The sequence below is a fragment of the Budorcas taxicolor genome, chromosome 5 (assembly GCF_023091745.1).
Source record: "Budorcas taxicolor isolate Tak-1 chromosome 5, Takin1.1, whole genome shotgun sequence".
Classification (NCBI taxonomy): Eukaryota; Metazoa; Chordata; class Mammalia; order Artiodactyla; family Bovidae; genus Budorcas; species Budorcas taxicolor.
Window position 1 is genome coordinate 17,554,334 of NC_068914.1, and position 24,431 is coordinate 17,578,764.

The window sequence follows — 24,431 nt, forward strand, 5'->3', positions numbered from 1 at the left end:
TAAGCGCTTCCCTTTGAAATCTACCCCCTCCTTTTTTTTTTTTTTTTTTTAAACCAGGTATGATGATGTCAAACGTGATGCTGATGCTACAGTTACAGACACGGCCCCTACTGGCGCAGCCTCTCTGATTCTCTCTTCCTCTCCACGTCCAGCGCTGGGTTTTTTTTTTTTTTTTTCAGACAAGTGCATCTCCTAACCAGGTCACATTTCAGCAGCGACCCACACTATCCGTCTGTCATCGGAGACAGACCGCAGGAGGAAGGCTGAAGAAGACGAGGACGTTTGCCTCGCCAGCTGCAGGGTGGGAAGGACATTAAAATACTGCAGAAGTCAAGACTCCCCCACGCTCCAGGTCGAATTCAGACCACGATGCGCGCTCGGGGCTGCGGGCGGCTGGCGCTGCCGCTGCTGCTGCTCTCGGCAGCTGCCCTGGCCGAAGGCGAAGCCAAAGGGCTCAAGGAGGGTGAGACCCCCGGCAATTTCATGGAGGACGAGCAATGGCTGTCATCCATCTCGCAGTACAGCGGCAAGATCAAGCACTGGAACCGCTTCCGAGATGTGAGTCTGCAGGGCTGAGAGGGCCGAGGGTCCGCGCGGGGGTTTAGGGAGGGAGCTTCGGAGCAGAGACCCTGGGGCCAGGAGTGGCGGCTGCTCATGGCAGCCACGGGCTCCCGCAGCCCAACCGGATAATTGCCCTGAGAGTAAACAGCGCGCACCCACAGGGCTCCTGAACCCCTTCCTCATATTCCCCTCAGCCCCAGAGCTGGCGGGCTTGCGACCCCCAGTCCCACACATACATGCCCCGAGCGAGGAGTTGCTCTGGGGGGCGTGCATTAGCGATAAGCTCTCCTCTGCAGGCTGGATGCGGAGAGGGGTGCGAGATGCAATGCGGAGGGTAGGGGGAGGAGGCAGGGAGGGAGGGACGGGGCCCCGGCTTTGGCTGGGTCCCTGACCTACTCTTTTTTTTGGTGAGCCACCCCAAGGTGGGTGGATGCTGCAGGTTCCACATACGGGCCACTGCGGAAGGGGCAGGTCTGGGTGGGGCCGGCGGGGTAGGCAGCATCTTCCTGTGCTTGCCCTCTATTTCCATCTTGGGCTTTGGGGTGGGGGCGACAGGAAGGACCAGCCCGCGGTTGGCGCTTTGAGTTGGGGTCAGGGGGGCGCTCTGAGCAATCCTCCTAAAGGCGAGATGGTGAAAGGCGTGTCCGTCCGTCCGTAATGGGGGGCGGGTGACGGCAGTGAAAATACCATAGGCCACCTCTGGGTGGCCGCCAGAGCCAGGTCTGGGGTTCCCACTGAGGGACGCGAGCACTAATGGAGGATAATTTTCCAGGACCAATCTTTCATAGGGTAGAACGACCCAGAAGTTGAACCTCCAACCTGGAAGGAAGACTCCCTAGCCCAGTAGACTTGAAAAGGGTAGAGAGCCCAGTAGCTGGGTCGGGGGACCCTTTGCATACGCCCGCTGGAACCCAGCTTAACCTTGTGCGGAACTTTGCTGTGTAGAGGGTGTGGAGATGGCTGCGGAGGAGCAGGCAACGCTGCAGCACTTTGTTTACAGGCACCTGTAGATCAGAGGGGAAACTGAAGGCTGCCTTGTTCCCAGAAGGGGAAGTAGGAGTGAGGAGGGGCGAGCAGAGGGCGTGGCTGGGACCCAGAGCAGGGTGGGGGCGGGGTGTGAGGTGGAGGATGGGCCCGGATGCTCTAGAGAAGAGGAACGCTGGTGTCCGTCACCCGGTGCCCTCCAGCGCCCTGACCCCCAGGAAGCCTCTTCTACGGCCCCAGTTCTTGCTTCTCCAGTTCAGTTCCCCAGATTCCCATATCAGACCCACCTAGTATAACACCGTGACCTTTCTCATCTTATATTGTATGCATCCAAAAGTTCCTTAGCAATGCATTTAGAACACACATGCTTCATGTGATAACCAGCAGAATGATGGAAACAGGCAGATACGCATCTTTTTGTTACCCTGAAACAAACGACTGTTTATCTCAAAAGTCAAACTGGTGGCTTGTAATTCATCAGAAGGACTCGCCGGCTGCCTGGTCCTCAGGGCTGAGTGACCTGGGCCCCAGCCTGCAGTTTGCCCCACCCATGGCTGGTCCAGTGACAGGAGCCTGGCACTCCAGCAAGGCCTCTTCCGAGTCCCCTGCAGGCCCAGCTCAGATTAGCTGCAGTCTCCTGCCGCTGCCTGGGAAGCAGCCCGGCCACAGCAGTGAGACGGTAGCAGCAGGCTGGCCCATCCTGAATCCATGTGTCACTGGTCCAGGCCTCCCTCTGACTCTCTGGCAGTTTGCTTTTCCAAAATGGAACTGGTGAAGGTCAGAGAGAAAAGAAATGCTTAATCAGAGCAGTACAAGTTTAAAAACAAAAGATTCCTCCCCACCTTCCTTCTTCCACTGACTTCCAATAGCCAACTCTGTGGGTGAGGATAAATGACTGACTCCATGAACCCCTGGCACAGGGCTGCCCACCTGTCTCCCTGTACTGGTGCCAGTCACTTCCCCCTTCCTCCCATGCTCATCAGAAGAAAGGCGCCAGCGTGAAATTCTGCAGGATCTGCCTCCATAGGATTCATGGAAAGCTTCTACGAGGCATGTAATGGTTTGGGTGGTCTCAGGCACGTTATAGGGTAGATTTCCTCTAAAACCCCATTTAAGGTAGCCCTGGCTATAGGAGAACAGGGTCAGGGAGAGAAGGAGGACAAGGAAGGCTTGGCAGGAGGGCCTGGCTGAAGGGATTCTCTGGCAGCCTCTGCAGAAATGCGGGAGGCTGCTGGCTCAGAGCCGCTGCACTGCATAACTCTAGGGGTGCCGTCATGTGAATGATGCCCCTGGAGTTGTGCAGTGCACAGACCATACACAGGGGCCATGCCAGGACTGCAGACCATTGTCATCCCTCCTCTGTTAGTAGAGGCCCCATTTCCCACCCTAAGGACTGAAGGCCTTCTAGTTGGGCACAGTAGCATTGGGCTTTATGTACCTTTCCTCAGGAAGTTTTCTTGAAACTATGCTCCTTGGCTCCTCAAAAGAGAGGTAGGAGTTGAACCCCTAAGGCATTGCCAGGTTGAGCCAGAGTCTTGTTGATTATCAGTCACAAAACGGTGCAGGGCCCCCACTCTGCCTTGGTGCAAGGGAGGCACGCAAGCAGGGGGAGTGGAATATTCTTGGGGAAGAGGATCAAGGAGTCAAATGTGGGTGGGAGTAGTGTCTCATTAAATGGTTGGACCGAATTGAGGGCAGGGAGATTGAGGGAATCACGTCAAAGCGGTCAGGAGAACCAAGATGAGAAGGAAAGCATGGCCATGGTTCCAGTGTGGAATTGGTCTGAGCTGGTCAGCTGGGAATTCAGCTTAGCATTCTTCCTCTGAGCAGTAGGATTATTGAGGGGGTGGGTAGGGGGTGTTGTGAAGGGTTTACCGACAGAGTAATCCTCCTCTCCAGTGGGCTTGGGGCTCTCACATGTGTCTGGATAGATCGCTTTTAATGCCTCGTGTCCTGCTTCCAGGGAGGAGGGAATTTCAAGTCAGAGGAGCTGGGATCTGGCTGCACCCCACTCTGTGCAGGCCTGGGCTTTTCAGAGCCCTGCTCCCCGGTGCTCCCATCTCTCGATTTAACTCCCTGCAGAAGTGGGTGGATTTTACTGCAGTCTTTGGAACAAAGCATCCAGGGCCTCATAGATAGAGATGGACACTTAAGAGGAGACAGGCCATTACGCAGCATTCTTCCAGGCAGGCTCCAGGAGCTGGCTGGACAGTGCTGACTTCTCTTTATCTTCTTGGCTCCTCTGCTTTGTACTCTACTTCAGTTACATTTTAATGATATTTATGAGTGTCCAGCACAGTGTTGAGCACCCGGGAAGCACACATCACTGGTTGTAGGGGGTGTTTACATCTGCCAGTCCCTGCAGTCAGCACTTTATCCCTGTTCTCTCTTGTGGCCACTGCCAGCAACCTGTGAGACAGTTACCATTACTTTGTAGTCCACCCATTTTGCAGCTGAAGAAAAGGAGGCACAGAGAAGCTGAGTAGCGTATCCACTATCAAATCACTAGCAAGCGGCCGAGCTGGGATTTGAACCCAGGTCCTCTAACTCAGCTTTGCTTTTCGAGAACTCTTGGCCTAACACTTAGTGGAGATGGAAGAGAAGGGCCTAACACTTAGTGGAGATGGAAGAGAAGAGCCTACCCTGGCTCGTGTCCTGTGGGCTCAAGGATGCCTGGCCAGGAGCACCGCCTCCTTGGAAGGAGGGCTAGGGCGCTCAGTGTCTTCGGCAGCCTGCCACCCGCCTGGCCTAGCGACCCTCCAGAGGCAGCTCTCCACCCAGGAGAGGCGTGAAGCCTGGGGTCAGGTTCTGACTCTTCCACTGCCTGCCCACACGATGCCAGGTACGTCACATAACCTCTCTGAACTTCAGTTTCAGTCTGGGAGACTGTGAGCATGAAGACATCTTGTCTGAGGGCTGGAGGGCATCCATTTCAGGCAATAGAGTAAGAAACTTCAGCCCCATAGAAAAACCACCAGATGGATCAGTGTTTCTGGGGCTAGTTCACACCAACCTCCATCTCCATGAGAACAACACTGGTGTATGTGCACTAATTCACTCATTCACTGCAGATCTTAGCACCTCCCTGGAGCCCAGGACTTCACCATGAACCTAGGGTCTGGTCCAGGAAATACCACCTGCTAGCTACTTAGTGATTCTCATATATGAGAATTCTCATATGTGTGTATGAACACCAAGTAGGCCAGTAGCAAGTTTCAGCCACAAAGAGGCTCCCCTCTCTCCACCCCACACAGCCAAACCAGGGCAAGTGTGGGATTGAGCTGCACAGGTGTTTGTGGATAAGTGTGGGTGTGTGAGAAGAACCCCAAACTGGGTCAGAATGGATTCCATCATTGGGGTTTCAGAATAGGAGGCTGGGCCCCGCTCTGGCCTCTATCTCCTCCACCGTAGTTCCAAATCCTCTCCCACTCTGGAGGGGCTGGCATCACCCCCCAGAGCAGTGTAGCACGGTGAGGGACTCTTGAACACCCAGCAGGGCTCCAGGCCCTGAGCAGAGAGGGACAAGAGAGGGCGAGAAGAGCACTCTGCCTGGAGAGGCCGTCTTAGTCTCCTCTTGACTTCCAGGCAGTCTGAAGAGGATGGCCGCCCACACCACCCTTCCATTCTCCAGAAGGTCAGTGGGCTCTCTGGAGGAGTGGGAGAACTCTAGCCTACCTGAGCCCCAGGGGCCCCGGGAGGGCTCTCAGCTTGTCTTCCTCCCTGGCAGAGCCACTTCCCTTTGCCAGCCCTTGCTTTTCCTCTGGGTTTAATGGGCAGCCCTTGTCATCCTGTGACGCCGGAAGATGGCACTAGAGCCCACCTGCATGCATCTCTTACCCTCCACCCCTACCCTTGCCACAAGCTGAGCAGCAAGACTTTGAGTTTAGGGAAAGGATTTTCTTTTTTGCTCTTAATGGCAACCCACTCCAGTATTCTTGCCTGGAGAATCCCATGGAGGGAGGAGCTTGGTGGGCTACAGTCTATGGGTCGCACAGAGTCGGATACGACTGAGCGACTTCACTTTCACGTGACCAAATCGGCATTGAGTGTGTACTAACCAGAGACAAAGGAACCTGAGAAATGAAGCCTAATGGCATCCCAGGGCAAACACCAATCTGGGGATGGCCATGTCGCTACTGTGTAAGGTTCCCTTGCAGGTATCATGTGAGTCTTTTTAGGGCTGTAGACAGGGAGAATGTATCTGTGCTTGGTAGGCGGACCCAGGCCCAGCTTCAAGCTAGGGTGATGTGATTCTTGAAATGTCCCAGCCTCTGATCCCCTGAGGGCTCAGCCAGTGTTCAGTTGTCGATATAGCCCCTTCCTTGGGGTTCCTGCCACATTTATTGGCCATAAACTCACTTGGCATATGTTGGTACTGCCTCCCTGCACCCTTTACACTGTGGGCTTGTAACTTAAGAGTCCTCCTGCTGGTATGTATCACGTTCCTCCCAAGGCAAGTCCCTGAGGGCAGGGTTTAGAGATAGACTGCTTTGTGACCTTACACCCCATCCTCAGAGCATTGCATGGAGTGGCTGTGCACATAGTAGGTGCTCAGTATAAATGTATGCACCATGGAATGTGAGAGCCAGGAAGGATCTCAACTAATCTGTCCTCTGAGCCCCTCCCACTTCCCTCCAGGTAGCAGCACCATGGGTTCAGGTGGGGCTTTGGGCTGAGCCATGCTGACTGTTTGGGGTGCACTCTTCCCCTTTCTGGGCCCTGAATGGTTGGGATAGTCAAAGCTAGAATCCCAGCACTGACTCCAGTGATTCATTTGTATGATAAGGAAATGAAAGATGCCAGGAAGGAAGATTGCCCCCAGGCCTCCCTGTTTTATCGGCCTGGACCTGGGTGCAGCCAGCCTCCTTTCTCCTCGGTGAGGGGATGCATAGGGGACTCAGAATTTCCCCCCACCTCAGTGGGCCCAGAGAGCAGGTCACCCACCATCAGACCTGTGTGTGGGTGAGCACAGGGCTACCTCAGATGGAGACCAGGTTCCCCGAGACAGGGCATCCTGCCCCTCCAAGTCTCTTCCCCGACATCTGAGAACAGGTCAAACCTGCACACAGCAGGAAGGACAAGCCAGGCCCAGCCGGTGTCTTAGCCCTACTTGGATGCAAGCTGCTGGCTTCTTCCCTGATCCTTGGCTCCTTTGCACAGGTTAGAGGACATGGAAGAGTCTAAACTTGTTCAGGCTCCTTTTCTGCTCTTCTCAAAGTTCTCAGTTTAGGAGAGAGGGGAAGCAGAACCATGGAGCCTTGGCAGCATTAAGCACTGGGCACTTGCAGGTAAAGAAAAGGACCAGACACAATGCCACGTGCTCTTTCATGACCCCATGCCTGTGCTTCCTCAGCTCCAGGGTCTGGGCCTCCTCAGAGAATCTTGGATTGCAATCCTGCCCCCGACTCATGTACTAGAAAGGAAACACAGGCCCTGAGGCAGCTCAGAACAGAACTCCAGGCCTGCTCTGCCCTGTCTCTCTCTGCTGTTCTTGGTCTTCTGTGGACCCCTGGGACCACTGCCTGAACCGGAAACCCAAGGACTGGAGTCTAAGATGCCCCTGGAGCAGTGGAGAGCTCAGGCCCCATGGAGTCTGGGGGTGGGGTGGGGGCTGGTGCAGGCATACCTAAGGCCAGGTAGAGATCCTGGCATGCAGAGAGCAATAAGCACACTTTTGTCCTCCAAGGAAATTCCTCCGAGGGAAGAGGTGGGAGGCAGGGAGTCTGCCAGATGCCTGTCTCCGTCTGTTTGTCCAGGCCTCACACAGCCTCCACCGCTCCCCCTGAGAGAGGGGCAAATATTTAATGACTGCCCCCCCTTCCCAGTCTCCTCCTTGCGGAGGGTGCTGCCTCAAGATGCCTTCTGCCTGGGCACGCGATGGGGGTGTCAGCCTCAGCTGAGGGGGAGCCAGGTGGCCCCCACGTCGCCCCTGCTCGTTCCTTTCTGGGCCCCTCCCTCTGTGCTCCCTGCTGGTTTGCAGGGAGGCACAGCAGGAGCCCCCAGCCACAAGTTCCCCACTCCTGGGCCTTCTCAGGGGACTGGGTTCCGTCAGAGGTTCCCTCACCTGAGGAATGAGGCAGAAATAATGCCAGCTACAAGGCTTTTCAGAGGTTGAGAGAGGCCTAGCCCACTTCCATTTTTAGAGGTTCTTGATCTATTAAAAAATGAAGAAATGCCATCATAGGGTTACAGAAGTTGTGGTTTCTTTAAAGTCTCATGATGCACCTCTTTCCGTCCTGTCAGCGCATGTTAGAGCCTCAGCTGGAGACAACGTCAGAAGTCTGCACTTGAGGCTCCTTGTGACTATGACACCGGGAAGTACCTCTCATCCTCACCTTGTCCCCCAGACTCCCCGTATGTGCCCAAGAACCCAGCTGAAGTGCTCCTATTGTGTGGGTTTTGAAAATGTAGGCTTTACAGTTTGCAAAGTGTGCTCACAGCCACACTGGATCCCTCCACACCTCAGGGAGGAAGGCAAGAGAGTCATCCTCACTTTGTAGACCAAAGGCTCTCCAGCAAGGCTGTCCTGCCCACATCTTGTTGGCAGTCAGGGGCCAGGCCAAGTGGATACCCAGATTCCATGCCAGGGCGGGGGTAGGCGGTGTCGGTCTCCCCATCACGCTGTGCTGCAAAGAGGTAGGTGGAGATTCGCCCTGGTGGTTTTCAGCCCTGGGGCGCTGCTCTTCTGCTTGATTCACTGCCGTGTCTCATCCTCCCCACCAGATGGAGAGGTTGGGAGAGATTGGGTTAATTCAAGCTGTGAAGTGAGCGGGTGATTCGGGTGCTAATTAAAATGACAGGAAGTAAACAGCGCTTGGAAACACCCAGCATGTGCCCCCCTAAGCCCAGCTAGGCCTGCGCACTCACCACTGTTTCTCCCCCAGCTTGGCACAGTGGGCCCCGTCTCCATGGCAACCGGGCTGAGCTGCCGAGATCAAAGCAGGAGACGGGTTAGCTCCAAACCAGCCCAACCAGGGGTGTGTGAAGGGGTTCTGGAAAATGCCTGAAGAAGGGGGGCCCCCAGGTGTCTTCCTCCACCACTCTCAATCCCTCCATTCTGCTACGAGACTCCAAACATGGGGTTGGAACAGAACTGGTGTAGAGGGAGAAGTCACTGGGGTTAAGCTCCTGGGTTCGGTTCTGAGACTTTTTTTTCTAACATTTAAGGAACAGTGTGAGTCCTGATTAGGGGCACAGAGTCTGGAATCCCAATTCTTGGAGTTCCAATACTTTTCTGCTGTGCTATTTGATGTGTGATCCTGCATAAGTCACTTAACCTCTCCAAAGCCTCAATTTTACCACCTGAGAAATAGGATAATAGTAGTAATTTTCTCTTAAATTTTTATGAAGAGTAAAATGAGCCAATGAGTGTAAAATGTTTAGCACAATGCCTCCCACATGGTCATTTGTGAGAAACGATTAGCTATTCCTCGGGTATTTTTATTATTTGTTAGGTGCTGGGCATAGAAAAGTGAACTTCATATGGTCTCTGTCGTCAAGAAACTGGCCATCTAAAGAGGTCAGAAGCTATGGCACTGCTTCACGTAGCCAGAGTAATAATAAACTTCTACTAGGTACAGTCGGCCTGAAGGAAAACTAGATATGGGGCAAGGTTAGGGAGGATAAAGTTTGAAAGCTGAGTTTTGAAATACGAATTGACGTTCCGGGGGCTGGATGCAAACACGTTCCAGAGCGGGAAGAAGGCTCTGCCGAGGACTGGCCAGACTGAAACATCTGTTGGAAGGACATGGGGACAGGAAGAGACTGAGAGAAGGTGGACTTTCTTCTGTCAGTGACCGGGAACCTGTGTGGGTCTTTAAATATGATATTTATTGTGTTTTTTTTTTCACCTTCATTACAAAACTAATACATGTTCATTGTAGAAACTTTGGAAACTTATGAAAAGGCAGAAGGATGCCCCAATTCTCTATTCCTCTCCCCAGAGGAAGTCACTGTTAATATTTTGATTTTAATCCTTCTTAACCTAATCACCTTTAAACAGTTTTTTTCAAAATGAGAGAAAGTTGCATATTCAGTGAAGGGTTTTAAGACAGGAGAAGTATGATCAGAATTATGTTCTGGAAAGATCCCTGTGCCTGAAGCGGTATGGGAGTTGGGTGGGGCCAAGGAGAGCCCAGGGGAGACCCTGAAGTAATTGAGGCCAGGGTTGCTAGGGTGGGACCCGGTGGGTGTGGGGGGGGGGGCAGGCTGGAGAGAGAGCAGTTGTGGAGTGGGCTTCGTGTCATGAGATTTGAGAGAATAAATGAATGTGCACTTCAGCCACAGCATCCCCTTTGGACTTCCCTGGTTGCTCAGACAGTAAAGAGTCTGCCCGCAATGCGGGAGACCCAGGTTCAATCCCTGGGTCAGGAAGGTCCCCTGGAGAAGGAAATGGCAACCCACTCCAGTATTCTTGCCTGGAGAATCCCATGGACAGAAGAGCCTGACAGGCTACAGTCCATGGGGTTGCAAAGAGTCAGACAGGACTGAGCAACTAACACTTTCTTCACTTTCCAAAGGAAAAGGCTTCAAGCTGGAGGTCAGGAGATCCAGGGTGAGTGAGTTGGCCTGAATATCTGCTTTGTGTGAAGTGTCCTCAGAAGGAAGTGAATGACTGCTCTTTTTCCTCCCTGAGGCCCCCTGTGAGAGCAAATGAGAACATTAGACACAAGAGGCAGAGCTGGAAGGACCTGACACCTGAGGGCTGTTGCCATGGGCTCACTCAGCTGCCTGCTGAGCGCCAGGGGAGCCCAGGGCTGCCTGCCCTGTGGGCTTGGGTGGCGCCAGCGATGGAGGGCTGAAAAAGTTCCTCAGGTTGTTCCAACGTTCAGCTGTTGCTGAGAGAAACACCAAGAGGGCAGTGACTTGCCGAGGATGCACAGCAACCCAAGTTTAGAGCAAACCCAGGGTCCAAAGTCCTTGCTACCCATTCCCCTTGTCCCCCTAAGAGCAAAGCTTTCCTGTATAAGGTTAGGGTCATAGGGTCAGGGCCCAGATGGGAAGTCCTGGCCCAGCTCTTCATCTGTCTTGGGACCCTTGGCCTATTGCCCTGCCTCTTTGAGCCTCCTTTTCTCATTTTTTTGTGGAGCTGATCCTATCCATTCTGCCCTATTCACAGGAATCTGAGAATAAAAGGAAGGCAGACATAAAAATACATGGAGAGGACTTAAATTAAAAACACCATGACATATAAGCTGCTTATATATCCCAGCCTTTCCCCATGTGCCTGCCCTGTGCTGAGCACCACTGGATGCGGGGGTGGTCATGGCTGGTTCTACTACCAGATGAAATAGGTGGGCTTTCCCTTTGCCTAGAGCTTTGGGTCTCAGCCTATGATCTATCTGCCCTCCAGCCTGGCCCTGGCCCCAGAGGACTGGAGGTGAGCGCTTCCAAATCCCCATTTCTCAGGAGAGGACAGGGTTGATCGGCAGCAGAGCCGGGATGGAAAGAGGCCTGTTTCCTGAGAAGTCTTTGGTGCCCTTATCAGACCATTTCTCATAATTGCTAGTGAGCCCACTTGGGTGCCATAAATAGACATCCCTGCTTTGAAAGGCATTATTCACACTTGCCAACAGATGCCCCCTTTGTACCTTATAGATGGACCAGCCCACACCTGACCTTAGGAGCTCCTAGGTGTGCCCCTGGTCTGGTCTCTGCCTCCAGAGCAGCCATTCTCATGCCGCCCACTGGACTTCCTCATCACCCCTCTCACTGAGGCCCCTTGGGGGTGACCCTGCTCACCCCCCTGTGGTCTCTGCTCTCCCAGTGGTGGCCACTCTCTTCCCCACTTGCAGGGGCCCCTCGTGTAGCCTCTCCCTGCTCATTTCCTGCCCCTCCACTATTTTCCATCTGAATTCTCTGGTCTCTTCTGCTATAACGGCTTTTATTTGTTGAGTATTCTGTGAACACCAGGCACTTTTCAGACCCTATCTCCTTTCATCTCTGAGTGGTCCCAGGAGATAGATGCTAAGCTCCAACAGGCCAAGGTACTTGCCCAGGTGTACTGGTGGGGAAACGGGCTTCTGTGTGACTCCAGGGCCCTCTCCTCCTCACGCTTTCTGGCTAGCTGCTCCCATTTTCCTGGGAGTAAGGGCCCTGGAATCTAGAACCACTTAGGCCTCCCCCTACCTCATCCACATCAGTGGAGACAAGCTGCTCAGCTAGAACCCAGGACAACACTTGTATACGAAAGGGGCTCAAACCTTGTATCCTGAATGAGAGGAAGGAGTCCTGTCTTTGCTCAGGTTGGGGTAGGTGCGGATGGCTCCCTACCAGGGCTCTCACACAGCAGCTGGACAGGGAAAGTCCCTTTCTTAGAACTCTGTCTTCCACCAGCCCACTTCCCCCTGGATTTCTAATCAGAAATTCTTGGTATTGACCTTTGAGAACCTACTTGGTTCTGAGTCCCAAAGGCTTCTGCTCACAGCCTGGTTAGAGGTTAAAGCAGCAGGGTAGGGCCAGAGTGATGGGGAACTGAGCAGGCATTGAGGCCCTCAGCTGACACCCTTCCCTGGTCCAGTTCAGGTGTGGGTGGGTTCTGTGGCACACAGACCTCGTTGGTTGAGAGCAGGTGACTCACACCAGCTACTTCCCCTGTCCTCTTCATAACCTCATGCCCACTCCCCTCCCAAAGAATGCCGGGTCGGTGAGAAGAGCCCAGTTCAGTGGAGGCCAGCCTTTACCTTTGCCCCAACTTGTAACTCTAGCCTCGACCACTTGGCTACGCTCAGCCTCATTTCCCATCAATGGTGGAGTAGACACCGGGGGAGGGACCCCTCACCCTGATGAGTTCCTGGAGAAGAAGGGCTGGGTCTGGGCTGGCTTCTTTTGGTTCTGGCAAACAGGGAATTATGCTATAGTTCCCTAAGGGCTGCCCTGCAGTCTCCGTAGAAGCTTGCCCGGAGGTGGGGCACAAGAGGACACCAGCCGCCCTGTGGAATCAGTTGGCTGCCTGAGCCAGGAGCCTGGGCTGGCCTGTCCAGTGCCCAGGGGGCCCCTCCTGTGGCCTTCCTCCTGCTGCTCCTGGATCCAAGGGCTGGGGACACTTGGCTGCTTGGACACATATGTGGGTTATTACTTCATTTTCAGAGAAAAGATCATCTAGCATTGGGTGAACTTTATTGAAGCATCCTGTTTACCTATGAACACCCCGCACACACTGTTGCCTTGGGTCCCTAATGGTGTGTTGTATCCAGCAGAGAGTTCTGTGCTGGGCACCGGGAGACCTGGGCTTCGAGATGGTGGGACCTGGATCACGTCCTCTCTTGTCTCTGGGCTTCCTGGCTTCTCCTGCACACAGCGGGGGCTGGGACAGATGACCTCAGAGGGGCTTTTCAGGACTTCTGAGTCAGGATTTGCAGCTGGATGGTGGAACTGAGAAAGCCATCAGGAGGGGCCACGACCCCCCTTTCTTTCAGTGCACCGTTTGAGTTCTGCAGGAAAGTTAGATGTTGACTGAAAAACAGTCCCCAGGTAGCCCAGAGGAGAGGCCTATTCTGTCTCACTTGCTTGGTGGGCAGGTGTCAGTTGAGGCAACTGCCCAGGAAAGGACCCTGGCAGAAGGAGAGAAGGCATTTCTCAAACAGCCAGGGCAGAGGCATGAGAATCCCTTCCCAGACAGTACAGGCCCCTCAGACATCCGTCCTGGTGGTGGGACCAGGGCTGGGCCTTTGGGACCATCTTCAGGGCCTGGAGTGGAAGGATGGGACCTCGTTCTCAAAGTCCCGAGCCTCACCTCTACTGTTCCTAAGGCCAGCCCTGAGCGTGCCCAGGCCTTAGGCTCTCTATTGTAAAGACAGGAATACCATCCTCCAATTGGAGGTCATAGAGATCAGAGGACCTTAGCAGTCAAAGATCATTGCCCACACCCACAGTCACGTGATGAAGGCCTGGGGAGCCCTGAGACCTGGTGGTCTGAGGATAGGCTGCACACTAAAATCACCATCCCTCCTTCTCTCCTCCTGCTCCGTTTCCTGTGGCCTGCTGCTGCCGCCTGATCCCTAGGAGGTGGAGGTGAGTTCTGCCTGGGGCCCCCTTGCATATGGATCTGTAGCTCTATACCCCACTCTTCTCCCTTGCACCCTCACCCCAATTTCTCCTTCCCTGCAGCATTCAGTGTGGGATGGGGGCTCAGAAATAAGGAACTTAGGGATAAGGCCAGAAGGGATTCTGGACATGGGTTTAGGGGCTAAAGGTCTGGGGCAGGCAGCTGGCAGGGCCTGGGTAGACAGGGTCACCTGGGAAGCCACCAGAACGGTGGCAGTTGGCATAGGGAAGCAGTGGCCCGGGCCCTTGCTCTGTTGGCCCTGGAGTTGAACTTTGGCTCTAGGTTGTTAAATCATAGCCCTTTCCTTCCCCCTCACCCACTCTGTCCTTCCCTAGGATGACTACATCAAGAGCTGGGAGGACAATCAGCAAGGAGATGAAGGTAACATGCCCCTCTTGCAGGGGAAGGTGACTGATACCCATGAGGACTTGTGACCAGAGGGCAAGTCCTGATTGTGGCCTTGGAGGCTCCTTGGGGAGCCAGGCCCAGATCGAGATGAGACTTCCAAGTTGAGGAGCTGTGGTTATCAAGGGCTGCTAGCGAGGGGGGCTTCCCAGTTCAGAACTGGGGCTGTGGGTTCCTGGGCTCTCTGACACTGAATCCCAAATGACCTGTGTCCTAACTGTATGTCCCCTGCAGCCCTGGATACCACCAAGGACCCCTGCCAGAAGGTGAAGTGCAGCCGTCATAAAGTGTGCATCGCCCAGGGCTATCAGCGGGCCATGTGCATCAGCCGCAAGAAGCTGGAGCATAGGTGAGGGCCCTGGGGAGGTGGAAGGGCTGGAGGGGGTTTGCGTAAAGAGCAAGGGCTGAACTGATTCTCTCCTAGGTAACAATTATCTTTTGCTGCAGATCAAATTACCCCAAAGCTTAGTGGCTTGAAGGGACAAATGTGCGTTATCACACATTTTCTGAGGGTCAGGAGCGAGACGTGGTTTTATTGGGTGGTTCTGGCTCAGGGACTGTCAGGAGGTTCCAGTCAAGATGTGTGCTGAGGCTCCCCTCATCTGAACGCTGGACTCAGGCTTGAGGATCCACTTCCAAGCTCACTCACTTGGCTGTTGGCCCTAGTCAAGTGGACCTCACAGAGGAAGGAAGGAGTGAGGAGCATTTGAGGCTTTAGCTCCAGTCCAAGGACAAGACCCTACCTGACTCTAAGACCCTTGAAGAAGGTCTCATCTTCCTCCTCTCTCTCCTTAATCATATAATCAGACACCAGGGACTTGGGATTGCAATCTTAGATGCCTTTAGGGGCCTGGCAGGTAATGTAAATGCATGAAGAGAGAGCTTACATTGGTGATGAACCAATCTGGTAGGCCCAGGCCTTATGGAAATGAGGGACCAGGACTCCCATATCTTCCATTTTACCTAGGCCAGAAATCCAGGATTTTTATGTGAACTTTTCCATTTTGCAAATGTTGGTAAATAACCCAATTGAAAGCAAAAATCCTGAGGGGTGCAATAAAGTTTGGGTCTACAGACCACAAGTGGCCCTCAGGCCATCAGTTTGCAACCTCTGATTTGGCCTGACCCCTTATACGAGTACCACTCCCATTTACATCTTACAGTTGAACCTGGAGCTGAACCTGAGGGCCCTGCTGGAAAGGGGAAGCAGGGAGTGTCTATACCCTGCCTGATTGGTTCTACTTTTGTGAGCGAGAGGGTCTGACTGGGGGTGATGGGAGGGGGGGCGGGGGCAGGGAGACAGCTCCAGATGCTGTAGGTCACCAAGAGCAGCTTCTTGTTGGAACCAGTCTCCTGAACTCTCCCTTTGCCTGTCTGTCTCTCACTTTTGCTTCCATTCCTGTACCCTCCTATCCCACTCCTCCTGTAGGATCAAGCAGCCTGCTGTGAAACTCCACGGAAACAAAGACAGCATTTGTAAGCCCTGTCACATGGCCCACCTTGCCTCTGTCTGCGGCTCTGATGGCCACACTTACAGCTCAGTGGTGAGGAGCCATGGTCCCAGGTGGGGTGGAGGTAGGGTGCACTTGGGGCCACAGGGAGTGGAGAGAACAACTCAGCCAGGCCTTCTGTGTGGCTCCCAGTAATGATGCGGGGCCAGGTGCACTTGTCAGCACATCAGTGTGGCCAGCCACAGTGCAGGCACCAAGCGCAAGAGCCTGAGACAGATCCTGCGCCTGACCTTGGGCAGGTGCAGGTGAGGGGTGGGGCCTGGAGGAGGCCGGTAACTACACGTCAGAGCAGGTGAGGGAAGGGCTTCATGAAAACATGGAAGAAAGGTGTTCTGTCATCCAGGTGTTGGGGGTTGACATCTTTCCATGGTTGGGTATCCATATGGACAGGATGGTTCACCAGCAAGCACCAGGCATTCTGGGACAAGAGGAAGTAATCCTTCATGAGGTGACGGTGTGGGAGGGAATGGTGGTCGGGGGAATGAAGACCAACTCTGTAGGATTTTTGTAAGGGTTAAATGAGACAATGTTTGTGAAAGCATAAACTTTTAAGTACCATAGAAATGCAGGTGCTGACGGTGAATGCTTCTGCTAGCAGCGAGGACTTGTTTGGTGTTTGGAGGGCATGGACTGTTAGCTGAAGTTGGGTTCTAGGCTTAGGAGCCCATCTAGGGTGTGAGGCACATTGAAGAGTCATCTGCTGTAGGTGATGATTGAAGTTGGGGAGGGGATGAGGTCACCAGGGAGAAGAGGAAGAAGAGAGAGAATAGGCTAGAGGGCAGAAGCTGCCTGGAGGAGGCAGAGGGTTACAGAGGAGGCAGGTTACAGAGGAGCACCAAGTCACACCACCTGAGGGCAAAGCGAGGTGTGGGCAGGAGGCTGTGGTGTGAGGGTCCCTGCCCTGCCCAGGGCAGAGGTGGAGGTCATTAGAAGGTCTGGATTTCAGCTCACCCCTGGGCCTTAGCTGAGTCACTGGGCCTCTCTGAGCGTCCGTGTTCTCTGCTGAGCACAAGAAACACAATTCCTCCCTCATGGAGCTGAGGGGGACCAGGTGAGATCATGTTATAAGATGCTATGAGGACCTGAGTTTCGTGAGCAGTCATCCCATGGGGAGAAACCAGACACGACCAGAGAAAAATGCTTTAAAAGCAAGGAATAGATGAACCTCGCAGAAGCTCTAAAGGCCAGGGAATTAGCAGATGTTCAGTAGGTAGTAGTTGTTTGTTATCAAGAGAGCCCATGGAAGTGACCGTGGGAAGGCCGTGAGGGAGGGGCCCATAGCTGGTTACCCAGGAGCCAAGCGACTGTGGGGAGGGGGAGGAGAGGCCAAGAGGGCAAGGAGGGGTGGGTGCGTGAGAGTGAGGGCTGGCAGGTACCCTGGGAAGGACAAATGCGCAGAGAGGGCAGGCTGGTGCAGAGTGGGGATCCCGGGAGCATTTCATTTCCCGCTTTCCTGGGCCTGCTTCCTCTGACCAGTGTGCACCGTGACCTGCAGAGGGAGTGGGGGACCTTTCCGCGCTATTTGCGGGTCTGTCCCTCCCACCTCCAAGGGGGAAGGCAAATGTGGCTGCCATGGTAGGCTGGAGGGTGCCCCCAGCAGTGCCCCCGTCACCCAGCCGACTTTCTTGTCCTGCAGTGTAAGCTGGAGCAGCAGGCGTGCCTGAGCAGCAAGCAGCTGACAGTGAGATGCGAGGGCCCCTGCCCCTGCCCCACAGAGCAGGCCGCCACCTCTACCTCCGACAGCAAACCAGGTGACGAGTGCTGGGCCACGGCAGGTTTGGGGTGGGGGGCGGCTCACTGCCAGGGCTCCTGGGGTCCTCTTTCAGAGCTCTGAAAGGGCAAGGGGAGTTTGTAATGGGAAGGGAGAAGTGACCAAAACCAGGAACAGGCCTGAGGGACCTGTGGAGCTGGAGGGTCTGCTTTGCATGGAGCAGGAGGGCTTGGCCTCATCACAGGGAGCCTGCACTGTGTGCTTTTGGTCCTAGGAAGTGAGAGGGAGGGGAAGATGGGAGAGGAGGAGAGAGAGCCCCTGGTTTCTAGCTCCCCTTCCCCTGGCGCTCCTAACCACTGCCCAGCCTCCAGGCCTGTAGGGCACCACCCCCAGCCGAGACCATGCTTGCTGCTTCACCCCACCTTCACCCTCTACTCCTTTCTCCCTGTTCTGCCAACTGCAGAGACGTGCACCGGTCAGGACCTGGCCGACTTGGGGGATCGGCTGCGGGACTGGTTCCAGCTCCTTCATGAGAACTCCAAGCAGAACGGCTCAGCCAGCAGCGGAGCCAGCCCGGCCAGCGGTATGGGAGCTGCTTGCTGTGCCGGGGAGGAGGGCGGGAAGGTGGGGAGATGACTGTGCACTGGGGCCACTTGGTTCCACTGGGGAGCACCCACATTTTTCCCCCTCCTGCCAGACACTGAGCGCCTCAAAGAGCCTAAACTTCAGAACAAGGGGAGGTAGGCTTCGACTGAACTGGAGGGGTTTGACTTAGCTAACAGGAAGAACTCCTTAAAATGGGTGGAAAGAAACTAAACCCTGAAGTGAGCAGCCAAGGGAAGGTAAGGAATTACTTTCCCTGAAGGACTTTCTAAACAGGATTTTGACTGGTTTGGGTGGTCCTGTAAAGAGGCTGAGGGGTGGGCCTTCAGCCGTTCTTGATTTTCTCACCGCTGTGGTCGGATTGATTCTGAGCTGTCCTGACCCTGAACAGAGAGGGGCTGACAGAGAGTTGGAGGGATGGACAGACAGATGGATGGAGTGATTTACCTCAAGCAGGTCTGAACTGTGGCTTTCTCCTCAGGGCTGGACAAGAGCCTCGGGGCCAGCTGCAAGGACTCCATCGGCTGGATGTTCTCCAAGCTGGACACCAGTGCCAACCTCTTCCTGGACCAGACAGAGCTGGCTGCCATCAACCTGGACAAGTACGAAGTCTGCATCCGCCCCTTCTTCAACTCCTGCGACACCTACAAGGACGGCCGGGTTTCCACCGCTGAGTGGTGCTTCTGCTTCTGGAGGGAGAGTGAGTGGGGCCCCTTCCCCAGGCCCCCTGCCGCCCATGCAGGCTCTGCCCCTCACTCCAGGCTCTCTCTGGGAGTCAGGGTGGCTACCTCTTGGCCACCTCCCACCACCCAGAACCTTGCCAGCTCCCCAGCTTCCTGCATTCTTTAGCAGCTCATCTCTTGGAGCCCAGGGGAACCAGCACATGGACCCCCTTCCTCAGCAGGCCCTGAGTGGATCTTATGGGTCCTGAAGCTTATTCACTTTCAGAGGCCTTCTTTGAGGAAGAGTATTAAAAATTACAAATGTAAAATTTCTAGGGCCCCTCAGAGGGCTTGGAAGAGGCTAAGGGGTCCTGAAGGTGAAGCTTCGTTGGCTTCTCAGTGATTCCACTTTTGAACCCATCCCACAGTATACGCCCCAAATATGGGTATGCATGTGATCATGAGCCTTAGAGATGTGGTGTCATTTGCCAGCTTTTTATATCCTGAACCACTGAGGTCAAGGGGTAACCATCTTCGATGGGGAAATTGAGGTTCCAAGGGGTCCGCTGACCAGCCGGAGGAGGGGCAGCCCCTGCTCTGCCTCTGGTGTTTGGCCTGGCCCCCTCTGTGGTCCTGTGGTGGGCGTGTTACAGCATCTGTGGCCTGAGGCTGGGGCTTCCGTTAGCGCGCCACCGTTAGCTGGTTTGGGACCCGGGGCGACTGAATGGGGAGATGACAACACCTCAGAGGCTGTTGTGAAGATGACGTGAGAAAAATCTGGGTGCAGAGCATCGTGTAAATTGCAGACCCCCCTGCCAGTGTCTCATTTGATCAGTCTCACTGCCCCTAACTGTCCAGCCTTCCACTCTCTCCGCATGGCTGCAGCAGCACTTCTTACTTCCTAGGCCTTTGGAGCTAATGCTTTCTGTCCTGTACAGCAGCCGTCTAGCTGGGAGCTGATCTCATTTTACGGCCAGTCAGTCCTCATGCTGGGAAGAGCTAGGGGACTTCTCAAGGTCACTGACAAGTTAGATTTGGCTGCCAGTTATTTTCAGGCCTCCATTGAATGTTCCCTCCAGCCTTATGTTGCCCTGGAGGCCTCTCACCCTGGGGAGTCTGTGCATTCACCCCACCTCCTCTTCTAAATCCTGTTTACTTATCCCATGAGTCCCCAGTACCCTCAGGGGGCCCTGGGGAGCCTCAACCCATCCCACAGCCTTGGAATAGCCTCTCTCAACTGGAACCTGGGTGTTCTCACCTGGCAGAGCCCCTCTGTCATTTCAGGGGACCTTAGAGGGATCAGTGCATCCTGCAATGGGCAGTGTGTCAGAGCCCGGGTATTTTAATCTTGCAGAGCCCCCTGCCTGGTTTCTAAGCCTTGGGTAGGGGGGCTCAGTGAGTCCTGTCAGCACCACGGGATGGCCCCCATCAGAGGCTGCTTCTCTCCCCACAGAGCCTCCCTGCCTGGCAGAGCTGGAGCGCATCCAGATCCAGGAGGCTGCCAAGAAGAAGCCAGGTGAGGAGGCAGGTGCCCCAGGGTACCTCTGAGGCCCAGAGGCTCTAGCCTGTGGATGTCATGGAAGAGGCTGAGTTCAGAAGAGGCCCTGGCTTAGGAAGACAGGAGAGGGAAATTCCTCTCCTATTTATCCTCGTGGTGAGGCAAGGTCTCCCAACCAGCCCCTCAGTGTGTTTTAAGCACTAATTTTGTGCCCATTCCTGCTGGGGCTGTAGGTAGAAATAAGGAAAGTTCCTTGAACCCTCCTTTCAATTCAGTTCAGTCAGTCAGTTCAGTTCAGTTGCTCGGTCATGTCCAACTCTTTGGAACCCCATGAACTGCAGGGTGTGTGCAAAGCTCGAGGGAGGACCCGCCCCCCCGCCCCCCCCACAGCAGATGCTCATGTTCTCAGCAAATACTTGAGTGCCAGCTCTGGAGAGACAGCAGCAAACCCTCGCAGAGCAGAACTGATGGGCAAGATAGACGTGGTCCCTGGATTCATAAAGCACACAGGCTACTTGGGGAAACACAACCCACAAATTGACACACCAGAAAGAGCGCCCAGTTGTGGCTCCTGTGCGTGTGGTGCTGAGGGAGAGCGCAGTGGACAGAAGTCAGCCAGCAGTCAGCAAAGGCCTCCCTGGGGTGCTGGTGTCCAAGAGGAGAGCTGAGGGGATGAGAGTGAGCCAGGCAGGACCAAAGCCGAGGGCAGGGAAACGTTCTTGGGAGACAGAAAGCTCATGCTCTTGGCTGAGCGTGGTGGGTGAGCGGACAGATGTCCACGAGGCAGGTCCCATGGGGCCTCCCAGTTCCTGACTGCAGCTTGGCCTTTAACTGAGCAGTGATAAGCGTACATGGAACCACACACTAGAGCCTCCCACAAAGCCGCACTGACTGGGAGCCCAGTGGCCTTTGGGGTGGGTGTAGCGCCACTTCTATCAGGAAGCCAGTCTCTGCCTCCTGGGAGCAGTCCTCTCTGGTCTGTGCTCCTGGAACGTGTGCATGTCATCCCACAGAGTGGGCAGTCTGTCTATCCCTGGGGCCCCGGAGTGGGGATCTAAGCAGTCCATTGAGTGAACTAAGGAGCAATCTGAAGGAAAGTGGGTGGCCCCAAGGGCAGGTCAAAATCAAAGGGCTGGGAGGAAAAAGCTGGGCATTAGCAGGCCTAGGTGCAGCCCAGGACCCAGGGCGTCCGGCACAATGAGGTCAGATTGGTCATCCTATAGGACTGGGGGGCCATGGAGGCAAATGGGACCCATAGCAGGGGCTGAGCAGGTGGCTTAGAAAGGGAGGCTTTTCTGTTTGTTTGTTTCTGGTCCGTTGAACTGGAAGAAACGCTGGTGTCCAGCCCTGGATGTCCGAGCTTGTTAAGTGGTTGGTAGCTGGTCTGGCTGGACCCTGGTGGGGCCCACGTGCCTGTGAGTCCGAGGTTCCGGGGGCCACCTCTCAAAGGAGGCCCCTGCTCTGACCCTGCGGGGCCTGCCCCATGCAGGGATCTTCATCCCGAGCTGTGACGAGGATGGTTACTACCGGAAGATGCAGTGTGACCAGAGCAGCGGAGACTGCTGGTGCGTGGACCAGCTGGGCCTGGAGCTGACCGGCACCCGCACACACGGGAGCCCTGACTGCGGTAAGCTGGGGGTCGGCAGCCGGGGGCCCCCGCTTGCTGGGCTGGGCTTCCCTGCCGGCAGGGTCCTAACCTGCCCCTTGGCTGGTTCCCCTCACAGACGACATCGTGGGCTTCTCAGGGGACTTCGGGAGTGGTGTCGGCTGGGAGGACGAGGAAGAGAAGGAGACGGAGGAAGCAGGCGAGGAGACAGAGGAGGAGGAGGGCGAGGCGGGCGAGGCGGACGATGGAGGCTACATCTGGTAGATGGCCCACGGGGAGCCGGGGCAGGCCAGGGTGCTGACGGCCGGGGAGACACGGCAGCAGAGACCTGGACAGAAGCAGGCAGATTACAAATGGATCCAGAAAATACAGCCTAAAGGACCCTGGCTCCATTGGGGAGGACCAGACGTGTGAGTGCGCACGGCACGTGTGTGGATGCACAGCCAGGATGTGTGACTGCGTATGCAAGAGTATCTGTGTGTGTGTGTGTGTGTGTGTGTGTGTGGCATGCACTGACAAATGTGTCCTTCGTCCACACTGCTAGTGGCAGAGGGTCACCCAAAGGCCCTGAAGTCCTCTTGTAGTTGTTTTCTTCCATTTGTTACTTTTGAAATACGCACATTCGCACATATGCACACCCTGCAAAGTGAAAATTGCTTCAGAATGGATTCTGTGCCCCCTTGCCAGCCCCCCAGCCCCAGCCAAGCCGCCCTGTCACCCTGGGTTCCTGGACCTGGCTTTCTGTTCTTGCCTCAACCAGCCTCCTCCTCCTGCCCATGCCCTTCCCCCGTCCCTTCTGGAGTTAGGCCCTGGCCTGGTGGGATGGGTCCCAGAGGGGAGGGAGGGCAGGGAGCTGTCTGCTGGCCAGTTTGGCTCTGACATTCCCCCTCCTCAGACTCAGATGAGGTGAGTCGGGCACCCACCTTAGGGAGCCCTTTCCCTCTGCTGGACTCTCCTCCTAACCCAGGCCAGGGCGAGCAGTGGTGGCTGAGAAGAAGCTGGGGGCAGATGCTGAGAGGTGGGGGAGGAGAAGGACTCACCAGGCTGCTGGGATTGTGAGGGGGGCCACGTGAGGGAGGGGAGGGGCCAGCGGGAGCTGCTTCTGCAGATCCGGGTAGAACTCTTAGGAGTAGAGGCGGGGTCACCCTGAATGTCAGAACAGCTGGGGTCCTTTCCTGCAGCTCTCAGGTGGGGGCCTGGTCTGTGCTGCTCTGTGGAGGCAGTGGGTGGTGGTTGTGCAGCTGAACTCCCCCTGTTCCTGTCGGGGTAGGGGGGTGCACACCTTCCCCATCTCGCTGGTTGGGGTCCCCACTCCAGGAGCCTGAAGATCAGGCAGCAGATAAAGAGCCTGGGTCTTGCCAGTGTGTGTGCCACCTCCTCCCCGACCCTTTAATAAATGCTCCCCTCCCATCCAGACTGACAAAAGGCATTGTCCCTGAGATCCTGTGACGGAGGGGACAGCTGCAGCCTTCTGCCCTCAGAGACCATGACATTTCCCTGTCCCTCCTCCGAGAGAGGCATCCCTGGGCCATTTCTAGCCCCAGTCCTCTCAGCTCCTGGGTTTTTCCTCCTCCCCTCTGAGGGATCCTAGGGCTGCTATAGTGAAGGGCCTCTCAAGCTCTGGGGTGTGTAGGGCTGTGAAAAATCAGAGGGGACGGGTCTGGGGTACCCAGAATCTGAGGCCCTGTCTCAGTGCTTCCCCAAATCTCCTTACCAGGTGGGAGCTTGTGTGGATGAGCAGGTACCCCCTGGTTTGTTTTGTTTTTTTCCTACTCTGACCAGTTCTCCCTGTTGAAGCAAATTTCCTAACACTTTGGTAAAGAATTTCTTTCCTGGGTTTGGGCCTCTGATGCCCTTTGGTGTATGGCGAGTGCTGTGTGTGTGTGTGTGTGTGTGTGTGTGTGTGTGTATGTGTGTGTGTGTGTGTGTGTGTGTGTGTGTGAGCCAAGAGGCCATCCCTGGGGGCCTGGCGTGTGAGGAGGAGCACCCTGTGTGCTGGGTGGTGGCAGGTGTGGGGTCTGCGTGGTGAAGTCCCCTGGGCAAGCCTCCCAGCCTGGCTCCCTGGCTTCTTTACTTCCACCCTGGGATTTGCATCTTTCAGGCCCTCCCTTGGGGGGAAATAACGAAACTCCAGTTAGCCCCATGAACCGCTTCTCATTCTCCAGCACAGTTCCTGCCGTTAAGATGTCCCGCGCTGCCCCAGATACCCCTTGCCCGTCTCCCGCCCTCCCCTTCCCGGCCTCCCAGCCCGCCCTCTGGTCCCCTGCTTAGTTCAGGGAAACACCGGTCCACGTCAGCCCTCTGCTCTCTGAGCGCAGCCCCTCTCAGAGCTACTTGAAACTTTGTGCTCTCACTAGGATTGGAGTTTGTCTGTTTCCTCCCTCTGCCTTGGCTCAGACTTCTGGAACCATCTCCTGGGCGCAGCTGTTAAGGATGCTGAGGCGTCCTGGGGTGGGTGAGGGGCTCCCCTCTCCTCTCACAATGGCCCTCCCCTCCTGGGGGCACGCATCCTCTCCGTGTCTCTGGGTCTTCCGGCTGTGCACGTTTTATGACCTTGTAAATATGTTGTAGAAAGAAAGCAAAAGATGCTGAACTAGACCCTGGACTCAGGGGTCCAGCCTTGCCTGTCTGAAGCCCCTGCACTGCTTCATCCCACTTTCTGGGACCAAGGCCCCCCAGAGTTAGACCAAGCAGCTCGAGCCCCGGTGGGCTGAAGGCCTTCAGGTTGCTTCCTGTCAGACAAGGTGCAGGTTTCCTTGTGAGCAAGACTGCAGGGCTGTCCCTCCTCACTCCTTGGATGTGTGCCCTTGACCAAGCTGTCTGCTACCCGGCCTCTTCTGCTCC

At 55.3% G+C, this 24,431-nt stretch overlaps 1 protein-coding gene across 1 annotated transcript; it reads left to right on the forward strand.

The window, feature by feature from the left end:
* Positions 1–22,608, forward strand: SPOCK2 (SPARC (osteonectin), cwcv and kazal like domains proteoglycan 2). Its single transcript, XM_052640088.1, has 10 exons — positions 1–558; positions 13,927–13,972; positions 14,231–14,345; positions 15,426–15,540; positions 17,144–17,258; positions 17,682–17,801; positions 18,303–18,521; positions 19,937–19,999; positions 21,471–21,608; positions 21,706–22,608. The coding sequence occupies exons 1-10, from the start codon at positions 370–372 to the stop codon at positions 21,849–21,851; spliced, it is 1,266 nt and encodes a 421-aa protein (XP_052496048.1). The 5' UTR covers positions 1–369; the 3' UTR covers positions 21,852–22,608.
* The last annotated feature ends 1,823 nt before the right edge of the window (positions 22,609–24,431 follow it).